This window comes from Xenopus laevis, chromosome 7L (genome assembly GCF_017654675.1).
Source record: "Xenopus laevis strain J_2021 chromosome 7L, Xenopus_laevis_v10.1, whole genome shotgun sequence".
NCBI classification, from domain to species: Eukaryota; Metazoa; Chordata; class Amphibia; order Anura; family Pipidae; genus Xenopus; species Xenopus laevis.
The window spans coordinates 19,479,908-19,496,827 of NC_054383.1; the positions used below are offsets into that span (position 1 = coordinate 19,479,908).

The 16,920-nt window shown below is 40.6% G+C and overlaps 1 protein-coding gene across 1 annotated transcript in view; it reads left to right on the forward strand.

Moving 5' to 3' along the window:
• Positions 1 to 16,920, forward strand: part of adam12.L (ADAM metallopeptidase domain 12 L homeolog) — a 342,539-nt gene that overhangs the window by 187,685 nt on the left and 137,934 nt on the right. The window contains exons 5-6 of the mRNA XM_018225176.2: positions 7,866 to 7,942; positions 12,044 to 12,227. Of these exons, the coding sequence (XP_018080665.1) occupies positions 7,866 to 7,942; positions 12,044 to 12,227 (261 nt within the window). The remainder of the gene's footprint in view (positions 1 to 7,865; positions 7,943 to 12,043; positions 12,228 to 16,920) is intronic.

Here is a 16,920-nt window from a genome sequence, read left to right on the forward strand (position 1 = left end):
ACATTTTTACTTCCTTGTTTTGTGACAAAAGTCACTTGATTTCCCTCCCTGCCCCTAATTTGCATATGCAAATTAGGATTCTGATTTGGTTCGGCCTGGCAGAAGGATTAGGCCGAATCCTGCTGAAAAAGGCAGAATCCTGGCTGAATTCTGAACCGAATCCTGGATTCGGTGCATCCCTAAATATATATATTTATTTATAGTAATGTTCTTTTCATGTTAATTGCAATTTTCATGTAATTAAGACCTTTATTTCCCCCATTAACAAGCCCACCCAAAAAGAAGGCATATAAGAGCTTGTTAAGCACACTTGCATCATTATCTTCTCTGCCAAGCCCATATTTTCCCTTAATCCCCCTTGTATATTATTCATATTTCTGTGTTTTTCCTGGAAGACATCCTAGCACATCCTGTTATGAAGGGCAATGTAAGAAAAGCTGCTAATAATTCCCCAGCACAGATCAGTAGTTCAGTGTCTCATAGTGTTCCATGGGCAGATGTCTTGGTAATGCGGGGGGCGTACAGGGACTAAATGCTATCTCAGAAGGGCGTATAGAAGGGTAGTAATTCTGTATTACTGCCTTGTCCAGAAGCCATCTTTCATTGCTGTTGGGTGGATCAGTGTGTTTATTAAGAATTAATGAGATTAAAAAAAGAAGAAGAATGCTCTTGGCTACTGCCCACTTCATAGTTGGTTACACCCAATGTAAAGAAGTCACTACAACATGGTCCCTCTCAAATGGGTATTTGCACTCACCATGATTGGAGACCACAGAATATACTTGAGCAGGAATATCTGCCATACACAACACATTTCGCATTCAAATGAAAGGGAAGCGGCTTTCAGTGTTGGGAGGTCCACATAGAGGGGCGCTCACAACCAATGGAACCCTCCAAAAAATCACAATTCTTTATAGCAGGGATAATGCACGTCCCTCCATAATAAATAAGAGGTCATTTACCAAAGCAAGTGCAGTGTGCAAAGTACAACTTTCGAAGTATTTCTCTTTGCTCTTAACCTTGAATACTGCATTTTTCTGATGTGATTGTGGTTGACACATCCTAATTGCATGGGCTTTGATGTATTGGACACGATTGTACAGATATGGGACCTGTTATCCAGAATCCTCGGGATGTGGGGGTTTTCCGGATAAGGGTCTTACTGTAATTTGGATCTCCATAACTTAAGTCTATTAAAAAAATTATTTAAACATTAAGCCCAACTGGATTGTTTTGCTTCCAATAAGGATGAATTGTATCTTAATTGGGATCAAGAGACTTTTTGGGGATTTATGCGGCAAAACTGTGAAAATTCCGAATATGAAAATACTTCAGCTAAAACCTGTCTAAATGATGTAGACGTCAATGCTATAAAAGGAATAGACCCGTGTGTCCGGGTCCCCCTATTCCCTGGACCCACCCACGGGGTCTGCTTAGTTATGCCACTGATTCAGATCCTCTTTCATTCATATTCCAGTGTCTTATTCAAATCAGTTAATGGTTGCTAGGGTTATATGGACCCTAGCAACCAGAAATTCCTGAAACTGGACAGCTGCTGAATAAAAAGCTAAATAACTAATAAACCACAGATAATAGAAAGAAAATGAAAACCAAATGCAAATTGTCTCAGGATATCACTCTCGGCATCATACTAAAAGTTAACTCAAAGGTGAATAATCCTTTTAAAAGTGCATTGGACACTGACATCCTTGTCACTCCACTTATTTGTATCCAAAGTGCAATAGTATCCAGATATACAGCCCTTACTGTGAGCAGCCAGAATATCGGATCACTAATGCACTCGTTATAGTTACTCATTGAGCTTTCACTATCACGTTCTTTTATTTTAAATGCCCTGTATATCCTCATATTGTTAAGGACTGCATAGCTTGCACTATATAAATAGCACCATATAAATAAATATGATGATAGTGATGATGATGACAGTGATGAAATAAAGTATAAATATTTAATTTGTAAAGACATCTGAATCATACAAAGTGCGTACACACACAGACACGCAATGGAAACAAAAGAACGAGAAAATAAATTCTGCCATCCATCATTGGGAATATTGAGGTTTATTGCAGTTCGGACCCAGAAGTGCAATGGAGGAGTTTAAATTTCCTGGTAATTACTGATGTTTGTGAAAGTCACTATGGATGTACTTTATATTCTCAAGCTTCAGAAAGGGCAGCTTGACCTGTTATCCCCAGACTTGCTACGGATATTGCTTGCCATCTAGATTAGCAGTGATTGATGTATGCTGCATCGTTGCTCGCTTTCTTAGGTACTGGCAGTTACAGGTCCACGTTACCAGGGGCGATCCTGGACCCTCCGCCGCCTGAGGCAGCAGCAGTTAATGCTGCCCCCCCCTCCATCGGAAATTCGCTCTTAAAGTACCAGGAGCAGCATTTTTGCTGCCCCTGGTACCTAGTGGGGCGCTGCCCCCTGAGGCGACAGCCTCAACTTGCCTCATTGGCGAAGCACCCCTGCACGTTACTCACTGTAGTTTCCGAATCTCTAATTTACTTGGTACAAACTGGTCTGCACAGCAGCAAACTCACCTAAATGTTCCCCACCAAATAACACACCCTAGCACCAATAATTCAGCTCTGCTAGAAAACAGCCATTGTGCTACAAAGGAATGCACTAGAAATGTATGTGTCATGGGGAAAAAAATTTTTTTTCAAAATGCATCAGTTAATAGTGCTATTCCAGCAAACTTTTGCTCTGAAATCCATTTCTCAAAAGAGCAAACTGTTTTTTTTATATTTAATTTCGAAATCTGACATGGGGCTAGACATATCCGTTTCCTAGGTGCCCCCAGTCATGTGACTCTGATAAACTTCATTCGCTTTTTACTGATGTACTGCAAGTTGGAGTGATATCACCCCCCCCCAGCAGCCTTACAACAGAACAATGGGAAGGTAACCAGATTGCAGCTTCCTAACACAAGATAACAGCTGCCTGGTAGATCTAAGAACAGCACTCAATAGTAAAATCCAGGTCCCACTGTGACACATTCAGTTACATTGAATAGGAGAAACAACACCCTGCCAGAAAGCAGTTCCATCTTAAAGTTCTGACTCTTTCTGAAAGCACATGACCAGGCAAAATGACCTGATATGGCACCGACACACCAATATTACAACTAAAAAAAATAAAAATACACTTGCTGGTTCAGGAATGAAATGTTATATTGTAGAGTGAATTATTTGCAGTGACATAGTAAGTAAGGTTGAAAAAAGACACACGTCCATCAAGTTCAACCTTTTAGTTTTTTTTATCTGCCTAACTGCTAGTTGATCCAGAGGAAGGCAAAAAAAACCATCTGAAGCCGCTCCAACTCGCCTCAGATCGGGAAAAATTCCTTCCGGACTCCAAAATGGCAATCGGACTAGTCCCTGGATCAACTTGTACTATGAGCTCTCCCATAACCCTGTATTCCCTCACTTGCTAAAAAGCAATCCAAACCCTTCTTAAAGCTATCTAATGTATCAGCCTGTACCACTGATTCAGGGAGAGAATTCCACATCTTCACAGCTCTCACTGTAACAAACCCCTTCCGAATATTTAGGCGGAACCTCTTCTTCTAATCAGAATGGGTGACCTCGTGTCAGCTGGTAAATAAAGCATTAGAGAGATTATTATATGATCCCCTTATATATTTATACATAGTTATCATATCACCCCTTAAGCGCCTCTTCTCCAGCGTGACCATCCCCAATTTGGCCAGTCTTTCCTCATAGCTAAGATTTTCAATACCTTTTACCAGCTTAGTTGCCCTTCTCTGTACCCTCTCTAATACAATAATGTCCTGTTTGAGTGATGGAGACCAAAACTGTACAGCATATTCTAGATGGGGCCTTACAAGTGCTCTATACAGTGGAAGAATGACCCCCTCCTCCCGTGACTCTATGCCCCTTTTAATACAGCTCAAGACTAGCGATGGGCGAATTTGTGCCGTTTTGCTTCACCGAAAAATTCTCGAATTTCGCGCGAAATTCGCAAAACGGTGGAAAAATTCACGAAACGGCGCCGGCGTCTCGTTTTTGACGCCGGCGCCCGTTTTTCCGACGCCGGCGCCCGTTTTTTGCGCCGGCGTCCGGTTTTTTGAAAAGAAAAATTATAACGCCGGCGAATTTTTGCCGTGAATTTTCGTGGGCGTTTCGCGAATTTATTCGCTGGCGGCGAAACGCGCAAATTCGCCGCGAATTCGCGCCTGCCGAATAAATTCGCCCATCACTACTCAAGACCTTATTTGCCCTTGATGCTGTTGACTGGCATTGCTTGCTACAGCCAAGTTTATCAGCTACAAGGACTCCAAGGTCCTTTTCCATAATGGATTTGCCTAGTGCAGTCCCATTAAGGGTATAAGTGGCTTGGATATTCTTACATCCCAGGTGCATGACTTTACATTTATCAACATTGAATCTCATTTGCCACTTAGCTGCCAAGATCGTGTTGCAAGGATGCCACATCCTGGATGGAATTAATTGGGCTGGAAAGTTTTGTATTCATCAGTCGGGAGTCCACATCTGAATTCTGTAAATCCCCAATTAAGCCAAAGGGCCAGTTCCCAGGCAATCACATACAAAAACATTTTATATCAAAAGATATCTGTCCCAAGGTGTCTTTTGAGACCTATGACTAAGCACCGGAGGGTGTGGAACGCGTAAGGTGGGCCATGTGGGGTCAGTATGTATTTTTAATGTGAATATAAATATTCACATTATTTTCTGTGATAATTTGGTCCTGCTTGCCAGATATTATAACCTAAAGTAGAAAGCTCTGAGATCCTTTGAATTTTTTCTATACTTTTTATCCAAAAATATGTGGGCACACACATTCTAATTATGGGAAACAGCTATAAAAATCACAACCATCATTGCAGGTGCCACTACACCATACAATGACAATTCTCGACAATTCCATATGTTCTACTTTTCAGCAACAGCTTAGGTAAGCTTAGCTTAGGTATTAATCAATGAAAGGCCCAAAGAAAATTGGTTTACAGAAAAGGGAGTTGAAGAACTTGACTGCCCTGTTCTCTTTAAAGGGTGGGAGAAGAGGACCAAGGGGGAAACTGATCAGAAAAAAAAAGTAGGAGAGGTACTTGGCAAACAGAAAGAGGCACTGGCAGAGGAAGGGTAAACTTGCAAGCATGGCAAGGTACACACAAGGTACTGTAGCACTGGCAGGTTAATAAGGCAAGGTTACATGGAGATAATGGCACATATGAGAACACTGGCAGAAAAGGCAGGGAAAAGTCTAAGACATAGCACGGCATGGGTTAACAAGGTTTAAAGTCCAGGCAATATGACAGGGCAGGCAGCATATAAGCATGTTGGACAGTCAAGGGTCAATAACAGGTTCAGCTACAGGTAGCATTGGACTAAAGGGCCCAAGGTTCACTAGGGCTTATGACACACCTCCCTTACGGGCCCCCTCCCCCAGCCGCAACCCTGCCCTGGGCCCCCCTCTCCAGCCATAACCCCCCCACCCCCGTGCGTACCTGCTCTCTTGATTGGGGTCGGAGGAGGGCAAGATCAGAGGGGACTGTGGGCAGCAGAAAGATGCAGGTCTGGGTCTGCGGAGCCCACCGGGTTTTCACCCAATGTCCCACCGGCCTAGTCCAACCCTGGCTACTGTAGCACCTTCTACAGTAGAGCGACCAGAAGAAAGGTAGACTAACTGGCCCAGATACCATGGGCACCAGTACAACTTTGACTTTTGTCCACAACCACATTCACAATACCCTGGTGTATAATATGCAAATAAGCCATTCATTTGCTTGCTGGTTCCATGTTCCAACATCTAGTGGAAAGCCTTCCCAAAAGAGTAGAGGGTGACACCTGTTTTAGCCTTTCTATTAATAGCCTTGCTATTGGTATGAGATGTTGGACAGACAGGTGTCCACATACTTTTGGCCATAGAATGTATATTGGGCCTGAGCTGCTATGACAGTACATGAATCAGTCCCTCAGACTGTGTATAGGAAGGGCTAAAATAATATGTGCTTGTTTTCCTTTAAACCACAATAGAATTTTAAAGTCTATTATGCTTTAAATCTGGGCACAATAGCAGACACTAACAATAGTCTGTTGTCATGACCACCAGTATTTCTTGAGTAGAAAATTACTAATTGCAACGGTACTAAACAGACCATAAATATGAAAGTGTTCAGTATAATAAAGCAGAACACAATTTAGAATCAGGCTCCTGTAAGAGATTATGTTGTAGTAATGATTATCATTAAAGCGACACTCGTATGCTCCAATGAAACAACGTCCTAAAAGAATAACGTCGATTGCTGAAACTTAAAGTGTTTGCAGATGAAAATTCTTCTGGATGCTCAGTGAATGATTCCTGTAAATTGTAACGGCATTGTACTCTTGATCAGGAAATGAGACTGTTTAGTACCACCTAATATTGCTCAAGCGAGTCATCAGATAACTAGCTGAGGTTAGGCACCGAAGTGAGAAACTTGGCTAATCATAATGTTTTCTTGGAAAGAGTCCTTTGAGGTAGAGTTGGGAGCTAGATGCAAAGCAATGCACACTCCCAGTTGGAGAAATGATGAATGGGGATGGAATTTGAGAATGTGGCAACAGAATTATGGAAACAATTACTCTCAGCCTTCCAAGAGCATCATGCAAGCAGCTAGTGTATGTAAGAAGGCCTTTCAGAGCCTTATGGAGGCAGCAAGCAGCCATTGATGAAGAGCAAACACGCAAAGATATTTTCTGACCTTCTTTTACTTCATCTATTAAAACTGTTGTTTTCTTCATATGGGGCATCCGTCATTGCTTTAATGAAAATGACATACATGCGTGCATAAGCTTGGAAGTTTCGAATCAAAAGGCCAGAAATGCAGGTGGTGGTTCATTGATGTGGTCCTCAATCTAACTGGAATTTTAAACCTGTTCGATCAACGCCTGGGCAATTTTCGGTCAGATATAGATTACAGAAGCCCATCGGAGGGCTCCATATACTGGCCAATACACTGTCGACAATAAGCGGCAGCTTTTCTTGGCCCATGTATGGCCACCTTTTATTTGCAGAAGCCTCAGTTTCATTAACAGCCCTTGAGTGTGATTCAACTGGTAGGAGCACCTCTAGGACCTACATGCAAAGGGATACCTGGAATTGCCACCTTCTCAAGGCAGGTCTGAAGTACCTTGCACCATATTCTGCAAAGCATTTTGACTGGCCCCATTCTGCACCTAGTGTTGTGCATTAGAAATACAGTAGTAAATGAACCCTCCTGTGATCAATAGAAGCATTCTTTTAACTATTTTCTTGACTTTCTTGATTTCGGGCACCATTTGCTTGCTTTTACAAATGGGTTGTTCAGACAAGGAATATTATGGGAGCCTCACTCATATAAATAAATAGTAAAGGTAATAGGATAAATAAGGTCCTGTGACATGTAATACCTCCATTAAAATTACCTCAATTAAAATTAAAGATTGCTTCCATTAAAACCCTATTCACAAAAGTACTTGCATCTCCATTATACTTGCAAATTATTAAGGACATGCACACAAAGGAGTCTGGGGTTAAATTTGCCTATCACAGAGCCTGCACTCTTAAAAAGTAGTATTTATCAAATAATTGCACGTTAATGAGTGCCGTCACTGGGAGGGAGGTCCTAATGTGGGCACCCATGCTATGGCAGTTGTAGGAGCAAATGAGCGGCTGCCCCAGGTTGCTCTCTAGTCATATGCACGTCTTAAGGACAAGGCAACATGTATGTACAAGCACTCATTCATTCATTCATTGCTATGAAAAACATTTATTATGGCAGCAAACGTCAGTATTTTGTATGAACTGTCATTTCATGTTTCTTGTTTGAACAGGATCACTGTTACTACCATGGAAAGGTAGACGGCTACTCTGAGTCATCCGTCAGTGTCAGCTCTTGCTCAGGCCTCAGGTAAGGGCCATTAATATTTCTTTCAGTTAAACCTATAACTAGCTTTCTTATCTACTGAGGAGTAAACTTTCTCTCTCTATGCCACCCCCTCCACATAGAGTGAGATATAATTTTATACATACATACATACATACACATATACACACACAATATCAGGAGCAAAATTTGTTCTGACCTCACACAGGGCACTGTAGCATATCATTCAATTCCACATCATCAATGAGAAAAGGTTTGTGAACGTTACAGTATTACACAGGGTTGGACTGGAGCCTAGGAGGTCCACCGGGGCTGCAAACGAAGGGCCCTCCTGGTAGTCCCCAGGGGCCCCCTCACGACCTCCGATTCCCTGGCCTGCTGCCCAAATAGTCGCACAGTGCACACAAGCAATTCATTACTTTAAGGGAAAACTATACCCCCCAAACAATGTAGGTCTCTATAAAAAGATATTGCATAAAACAGCTCATATGTAAAATCCTGCTTCATGTAAATAAACCATTTTCATAATATACTTTTCTAGTAGTATGTGCCATTGGTTAATCATAAATAGAAAATTGCCATTTTAAAAAATAAGGGCCGCCCCCTGGGATCTTACGATTCACTGTACTCACAAACATACCAACAAACCATATATGTTAGGTCACATGAGCCAATTAACAGACAGAGTTGTGTCTTTTGCTTCAACACTTCTTCCTGTTACAGTTAGAGTTGTAGCATTTCTGGTCAGGTGATCTCTGAGACAACACAGAGACCATCACGAAATGGTGGCTCAAGGCAAGAGAAGGGCAATATTTACTTAAATATATATTCCAGTTTGGTAAGATTCTTTAATATGATATGAACTATCTGTTGCTTAAGTGTTCATTTTGGGGGTATAGTTTTCCTTTAAGGGGCCGGGGCCCAATGGGTCTTTTCCAGGTGTCAGGCCAGTCCGACACTGGTATACACCAGTTGTTGGATTATTCCCAGCATACCGCCAACATATTATAAGGGCTAAATTATTCTGGTAACTCTATTCTAGCAATGTCAGGGCATCTCAATAAGACTTTTCCCCAGGCCTCCAGAGTACATTTACCAGATTATTTGAAAAATAAGGGACACTGCTCTGCATTTGAATTACGTCACAACTTTGGTGATGGAGGAAATATTCGCAAAACAGTTTAGTAAATTATGATTTAAGTTACTTTCAACGCTATTTTCGTGCACAACAGCCTCGCACAGTGGGTGCACTCATGCAAACACCCCTCTCATTTGCGAGCCATTTGCAAAACTTTATTTTATAAAAAACGTGAAAGACTGGCGCACCAGTACAATATTTTATCATTCAGAAAAAAGCATGGGCAATACAACCATTTGCGAATAAATATGCGCTGCGCAAAGTTTATAAATGACCCCCACTGAGACCAAACAAAGGCGTATGTGTTTACCTACATGCACATATGTTTGGTTCAATATTACTATAGTTTTCATATTATTATGGATTGCAAAAACACATTCTAAACTCTTCAAGATGTACTTTAATATGTATACAGCTGAAGCTACCTAATATTTTGCCCTTGAGACTTTTCTCAGACATTAGTTTCAACGTGAGAAAAACGTTAACCCAAAATAGAGCATAAAATAAATGTTTTCTTTAAAATGAGCACAGAGCGCATAATAAAGATCCTAGCGAAAGGAATGTTTGTGCCATGGAAACATGGCTGGCATTGTTGAGCATGCCCTTTTGGCAGCGTTCAGAATGGTACATCTCCTTTAGATCAAAACACAAGCTAAATAATGCAATTAGTCACTTTATTTTTTTTCAAGGTTAGTAAAAATGTTGACTTGTTTCTTTTTAATTTAATTATACCTCTATTCAACAAACAATGACCTTTTCTCTCTGCACTAATTAACACTTACTGGCAGGGCTGTTTTAATCACTATAATTACAAAAAATTGGCATTAATGTTCTACCTTTTTTGCACATTCTCCTTCATGTTTTTTCCCAGTAAGAACATCTGGTACAATACCGTTCTCAAAGGCTGCAATGCCCTCCCCATTCATGTGTTTTGCTTGCAATACGCTCTGCTAAGTAGGAATCTCAAATTTAGATGGACGGGTTCATTAACCAAGCTGAGCTCTTGCCTTTCAACCACCGTCCTCTTAATTATAATGTTTTTCCCCAGTTTATGAAAATATTGCAGAATATCTTCTAGTTGTGTGCATGGAACATTTCTAGAATGTGCTTGAGCTGCAGGATTTAAAATCCTTAGATTTGTTTTCCTTCAGATATCTGGATAGATAGAGATATATATATATATATATATATATATTATTTATTTTATTAACATGTATTTATATAGCGCCAACATATTGCGTAGCACTGTATATATATATATATATATATATATATATATATATATATATATATATATATATATATATATATATATATATATATATATATATATATATATATATAAGAGCTTCAGGTACAGAGCACAGAGAATGGAGACTGACACCACCTTTAAGTTTAAATGCAGCTTTGATGACTATTATTTGGCACAAACAAAAATCTTCAGCCCACTGGCTTCACAAAGGGGATAATATTCGCTTCACATAAGCATTAATAGTACCTACTTACACCCTCACTGGTGTTAACTTTAACTCAAGGTTTCCTTAGCCCTGACTGGCTTTTGGTGGACCACAAATCCCAGCATCCTCTCTGGGGCACACTGAAGACAAAGTTGTCTGCTGGGAGGGGTTTCTCTTTTCCTCTCCAGTCCTTTGGAGCTCTCTCTCCAACTCAGGTCAGCGGGTAATCACTCTCCTTCCCAGCTACACACAGGCACCTTCCTTCACTCAAGAAGGTCCTCACGTGGCCCCTCACCCTCCTCCAGCTCCAGGAGGTATCCAGGGGAAGAAGCTCTGGGGTGTTGTCCCATGCCTCCTTTTAACTTCAGCTCACCTGTATTAATTACTTAGCTACCTACCTAGTTTAAGCAGCTGCAACCCCTTACACGGAGCAAGGAATGGAAGCCCACCCTGCTCTCTTCCATTCACTCTAGGAACCCACTATCCAGCTTTACCTAAGCCAGAATAGAATCAAAGAGCATTACTTGCTGCAGCCACCCAGAAGTCTAATGCTGGTGAAATACACACAATATTGGGCCCTTTTGACACACATAGCATAGGCATAGGATGATAAAATTAGCAACTTACTGGCTCAGGGGGTTCACGCATAACAGAAGTCCTGGAACAGGCAAAAATACTAACAGAGTACAAGATACCAGCAAGGAAAAGTGTCTGGGATCAGAATCGGGTTAGGGTGCCTACCCAGCAATTAGGAAAAAGGAGCGGGTGCCCAACCCAACAGGGTGACCAGTGGACACAGAGACCAAGGAACTTGCAAGGAGAAAAGCCTGGTCAGGGTTTAAATAAGGGCTCTCTGCTGGGAGCTCATTAGGGATAGGCTGTACCTGACAGTTAATGAGGAGCAGCTGAGTAAAATTAACTGCACTACCTCAGAACAGGGTAAGTCTAGACTTCTAACCTGCCTGAATAGTGAAGAGGTAAGGTAACAGGCTGCAATATACAATGTACCTGGTTCAGACCCAGCAGTGGAATAATCCCTTACAAAAACATACTTCCCAATCCAATATTTTTGCTGTTTGTCTGAAGACACACATTGGCTGCAGTCTCTCCATATATTGACTGCTGAATGACTCGAGGTGTAGAATGGCACCCTACAAAGGATTTTTCCTTTATTGGAAACATCACGAAAAAATACAGATAATATTTCAAATTTACTGTAGAAATGTGTAAAAGGTTCAGGCATCTCTCAGACTCATCCAAAATTTCTTCTGTTCCTGGCAGCAATTCAGACAGGCAAGGCTTTACCAGCTGCACATTTAGGTGTAATTCTATGCAGAAATAAGCTCAGACCACCTGTTAGTTACATTATTGATGCTGCACCAACTGAAGGCGAAGGGAGTTGGTGCTTTTTGCAGTTTTTTTTTTTCTGCTGCCAGAATGTACTTGCAAAAGGAGCGGTGGACAGGACTAGTGTTGCAAACGAGTACTTAAGCATATACTTCAGTAACGACATTGTTTGTTTACTTTCAGGGGATTAATTACACTTGAAAACAGAGCATATGTGTTGGAGCCACAGGCTAATTCTACAACCAGTCACCTCTTCTACCAAGCAGAACATCTAAAACTGATTTCAGGTTCCTGCAGCCAACATTTTAACCTCTCAGGCGTTTCTCTGAGTGACAATTTCCAGCATTCTCAAGATACTTTCAGAAGGGTAAGCAACTGTTAGACATGTTTTGTTTTTAGACAAATGCACTTTGCTGATTCATATTGGCTTCAAATCAGACATGGTGCTTTAGCTTGTTAATTGCATAGCAAAAAAATCTGTATCTACCAAAACCCACACATTATAAAGATGAAATAAAGAGGTACAAGTCATTTTCTATCCCTCTTTCTGAATACAAAGGGAAAGATTTCTTTTTGGCTCAGTTTGGGAAAACTGTGCCAAATCTTAAAAAAGTAAAACATTTAAATTGTGCCTGCTGGAACCTATTGAGATGCAACAGAAATCAATGGAAAGTGGATTTTCAACATTCAAGAAAGATTATTTCAATTTGAATTTGTTTTAATCATATTATTTTTCTTAGACAAAACAGCATCGAGATTAATCCATTTAAAAACTTTGATGGTTGTCTTTTTACTGGAAAATAAATGTTTTACTAAATATGTACCTATGGGGCTGATTTAATATTGGGGTTTTGCAGCAATTTAGCAAAATTACTGGCAAAAATCATGATAGAGACTGTTCTCGAAATGTCACGCTCAAAAAAAACAATTCATGGAAAAACATTTTTCTCCATGACTTTTTACATTTTTCAAATCACAGTTTTAAAAGAGTAAAACATGGCACCTGAAACCTGTCAAGATGCCATAGAAGTCAATAGAAAAATGTATTTTCAGTAGGGTTGCACCAAATCGGTTCGGGATTCGGCCAGGATTTTGGCCTTTTTCAGCAGGATTCGTACCAAATCCGAATCCTAATTTGCATATGCAAATTAGAGGCTGGGAGGGAAATTGCATGACTTTTTGTCACAAAACAAGGAAGTAAAAAATATTTTCCCCTTCCCGCCCCTAATTTTCATAAGCAAATTAGCATTCGGATTCGGTTCAGTATTCGGCCAAATCTTTCACGTAGGATTCGGGGGTTTGGCCGATTCCAAAATAGTGGATTCGGTGCATCCCTAATTTTCAGTCGTTATTTAAAATTGTGTCTTTCTCTGTGATCGTCATGATTGGTGCCATGAATAAATTTTTGGTGAGAATATACACTATTTTTAAAGTCAAATACGTGATTTTTAAGAAGTATGTAACGAAGAGTGAGAATAAATTCCCAGAACAAGTATTACTTATAATAATATATAATATTATATATAATATATAATTATATATAGTAAAGATACTTTAAAATAAAAATTGTTTAGGAAGATGTGTAGGTACCTACCTAAATAAAGGAAACTTTTTAATAATGGTACAAAGTATACTGAAAACTGGTACTTCTACACAAGTGGGCTTTCAAATACAGTAGAACCCCCATTTAACGTTTTTCAGGGGACCAGAAAAAAATTGTGTAAAATCCAGGAAAATGTAAAATCAGGGAAATGTATTATGCATAATATTTAGATGGGACCACAAAACAACAATGTAAAATCAGGGAAAACATAAAATCAGGGGATGTAAAATGGGGGTTCTACTGTACTTCCAACATCCAATCATGTATAATGATTCTGAGAGGGCTTCCATAATTTGAGGAAGATGAGTTGAAGATAGGGTGATTGATATGACACGTTTAGAAGAAGCAACAGTGATAAAGACTACTCAGCTTTCTGGTTTTTCACTAGGAACAGTGATTAAGGGTGTCCCGTCTTAGTTAAATATACAGTATGATTAACTTTGGTTAGGTACCCATGCTATCCAAACGGTGGTTCAACATGCAAGGTAAAATGAATAAGTAACTGCAGATAGCAAGTGTCAATTTGATGATTGATCATGCATTGCCATGAAACATGGTCCTTCAGCCATTTGACAGGAAGGAATTATGCCATTAAACCAATGACATGGAGTTGCAGGAGCTCCCTAGAGATTTATAAGATTTATAGATACATAGAAAATGTGTCTTATCATGTCAGGTGCTCAGGCCATTATTTAGTATGACATGCTTCACAAGTTGCTGTTCCTTTACTCTTACAAGCAAGTAAATCAAGGGGAATAGTTATATATTCATACTAGACCACATACAAGTAAGAGCCATTCCATTTGCTGGGTGGAGTTCATATCTAGTTCTAAAAATAAGGATACTGCAGCTCTCTGTCCACTGAAATACCTGTCACCCTTATGTGACAAGATAATTAGATAATATATTTATAGCAGGGCGCAAAAATATACATATAAAGTAGAAAAATTGGGGGTGCCAAAAGTTAGCCACCCTCCAAGGGATCGCATGTACTTACCTGAAACCCCAATCCGGTGCTCCTATCAGAAGAAAACTGCACTAACCCGGGATTCTTCCAGCAAGCGATCGTCTTCTGGCTTCCTCTATCTTCAAATTTCCCGGGGCAGATGTATGCGCAGTAGAACGAAATTGGCGACTTTTTTGTTAAGGTTTGGCTTTTCGCGTTACTTTTTCGCAGCAAGAAAAAAGAAGAAGCCAGAAACCATCGCTCCATAGTGCTCACTGGAAGAATCCCGGGCAGGTGCAGTTTTCTGCTGATAGGAGCCCGGGGTTTCAGGTAAGTACATGCAATCACTTGGGGTGCCTAACTTTTGGCACCCCCAAGTTAAAAGACCTTTCCTTCTCCTATAAGAAACATTAGATTGTGCCCATTAATACAGAACCCAGATGCGATCAGAATGAGGTGCAAGTTAGGGGACTGGTAGGGTTTGAGGCAGATGATTATGTTCCTTTCTGTAGCCACTAGGGTTGCCATCTTCTTCTGACAGGGAGACCAGGCAGGGGGTGGACCTGGTGACATCAGGAGCGATGGATGATGTCAGGGGACAGGGTGGGTGACCTTGCAGGGATGTGCCCGTGACATGGAAGGTGGGTGATCAGCAATTGGCCATTCATTATAAAGCCCTAATTTAGAAACGGACAGCACTCCAGAAAACCTGGCTGTTCAGGTGAAAATCGGACAGGTGGCAACCCTACCAGCTACCCCTAATCATTACAGCACTGCCAAATGTAGGCATTGTATTTGTGGGGGTGTCCATCAGAGACCTATGGCAATTCAAGTAGTACAGAGGGCAGGGTGCAAAATTTTTGAATATTGTCCTTGTATAGTCCTTGTTCATGTTTATATCAATGTTAATTAGGCTGACTAGAAATGTAATATTTTAATATCCAACAAATTAAGAACAAGGACGAAAATCAGAATGTTTTTTTTTACTATTAAAGCAACAGACACATCTCAAGCTCAAAGATTTAAAGAATTTCTTGCATTTGTGAGAAATCATACATGCTAATGTATTTGACCGCGATGAGAAGGGTAATTATGTGGGGTGATTGGAAAGTTTAGGGAAATAAAAGTGGCTTGAACATATCTAATTTATGTCTATAGACAGCGGCCCTGTCAAGGTTACAGATAGGCGATCAGTGATTTGTGACTAGACTTGATTAAGGTCAGCGCCAGATAAGTATTGCTGCCTGTCATTGGAATGAAGATAATAGCTAAAGCTGTTGGTTTGATGTGGTTGACTGGTTAGAGTGAATTAGAGTGAATGAAAGAGTAGGATAAGGGAAGGGAGATGGGCATTCCAAATACTGCTGAGGAAAACATTTTATTATTTTATTCCAATTCCTTTTCCCCTAACCCATAACTTTCTTTGATTCCATATTCTTCCACTTGTGTTTAACACTTTTTTCTGTTTTATGCCCTTTCATTGTTCATCTCTGCTCTGACCAACAATGTTAGTCTACCTTATGCGTCTTTCTACAAAACAAACCCTTACCAACCTGCTGCAGTTATAGGTGTCAGAACCATTGGGGGGCGAGGAGGAGTTTCGGTGTCACTTCAGTGCTGCTCCTTTTGCCTCAAAAGAACTGCATTGGCTAGAGGCAGTGTTCACCTTTTGGCCAATCAGATTCGCTGAAGCTGTACAGGGACTTAAACATTAAAGGTAGCAAAAAATTCTTGAACTGTCCCAGAAGCTCAGTGTCAGACTGGCCCACCAGGATACCAGGAAAACTCCCGGTGGGCCCAGGTGTCAGTGGGCCTCTTGCTTCTCACAATTTAGCTTATTTCTTTATGGAAACGAAGAGGCTTAATAGAAGAACACAGTATAGTATGTAGAGAAAAGACTAGAAGAATAAAGAGGTTGATTGATTAAAGGAGGATTAATGGTTTGGAATGTGGGCCCTCAGCCTAACGTTTTCTGGTGAGCCCCTGGCATTCCTAGTCTGACACTGCAGAAGCTTAAAGTGATACTAACACTAAAAAACGACTTTTTAAAATATGAATGTACATTAAAAGTTACCTATAGGTCATGTTGATCGTTTTTTGCAGAGAGGTCTGTTTTTGTAAATCATTTTTAGTTGATGTTCCTAAACCTGACTGGTTTGCCAACCTGACTGTCCCATCTGAGCCTGTCAGAGTTTCTAATGCTAACGGACTCCTGCTGCACAAATATGGCAGCCCCCTCCTACAGGAACATGGGGCAACAGACAGGTAATGTTAAAGCATTGTGTAAATACTTTCAAAGGCAATATTGTGACAGTCCCACTACACAGGAACTGTTACATATGGGGCAGCTGGTGGCTCTGCAATTATCCTTGTTTTATTGTCAGGCAGGTTTGGGGAGGCTAAGCTTCTCCATGCCTTATTGAAAATCCACCCATGGTCATTGCACCTGCCCTCCCCCCTGTATTGAATGAATTGTTGCACTTCACTTGCAGTCAGAAATGAACCCTATTT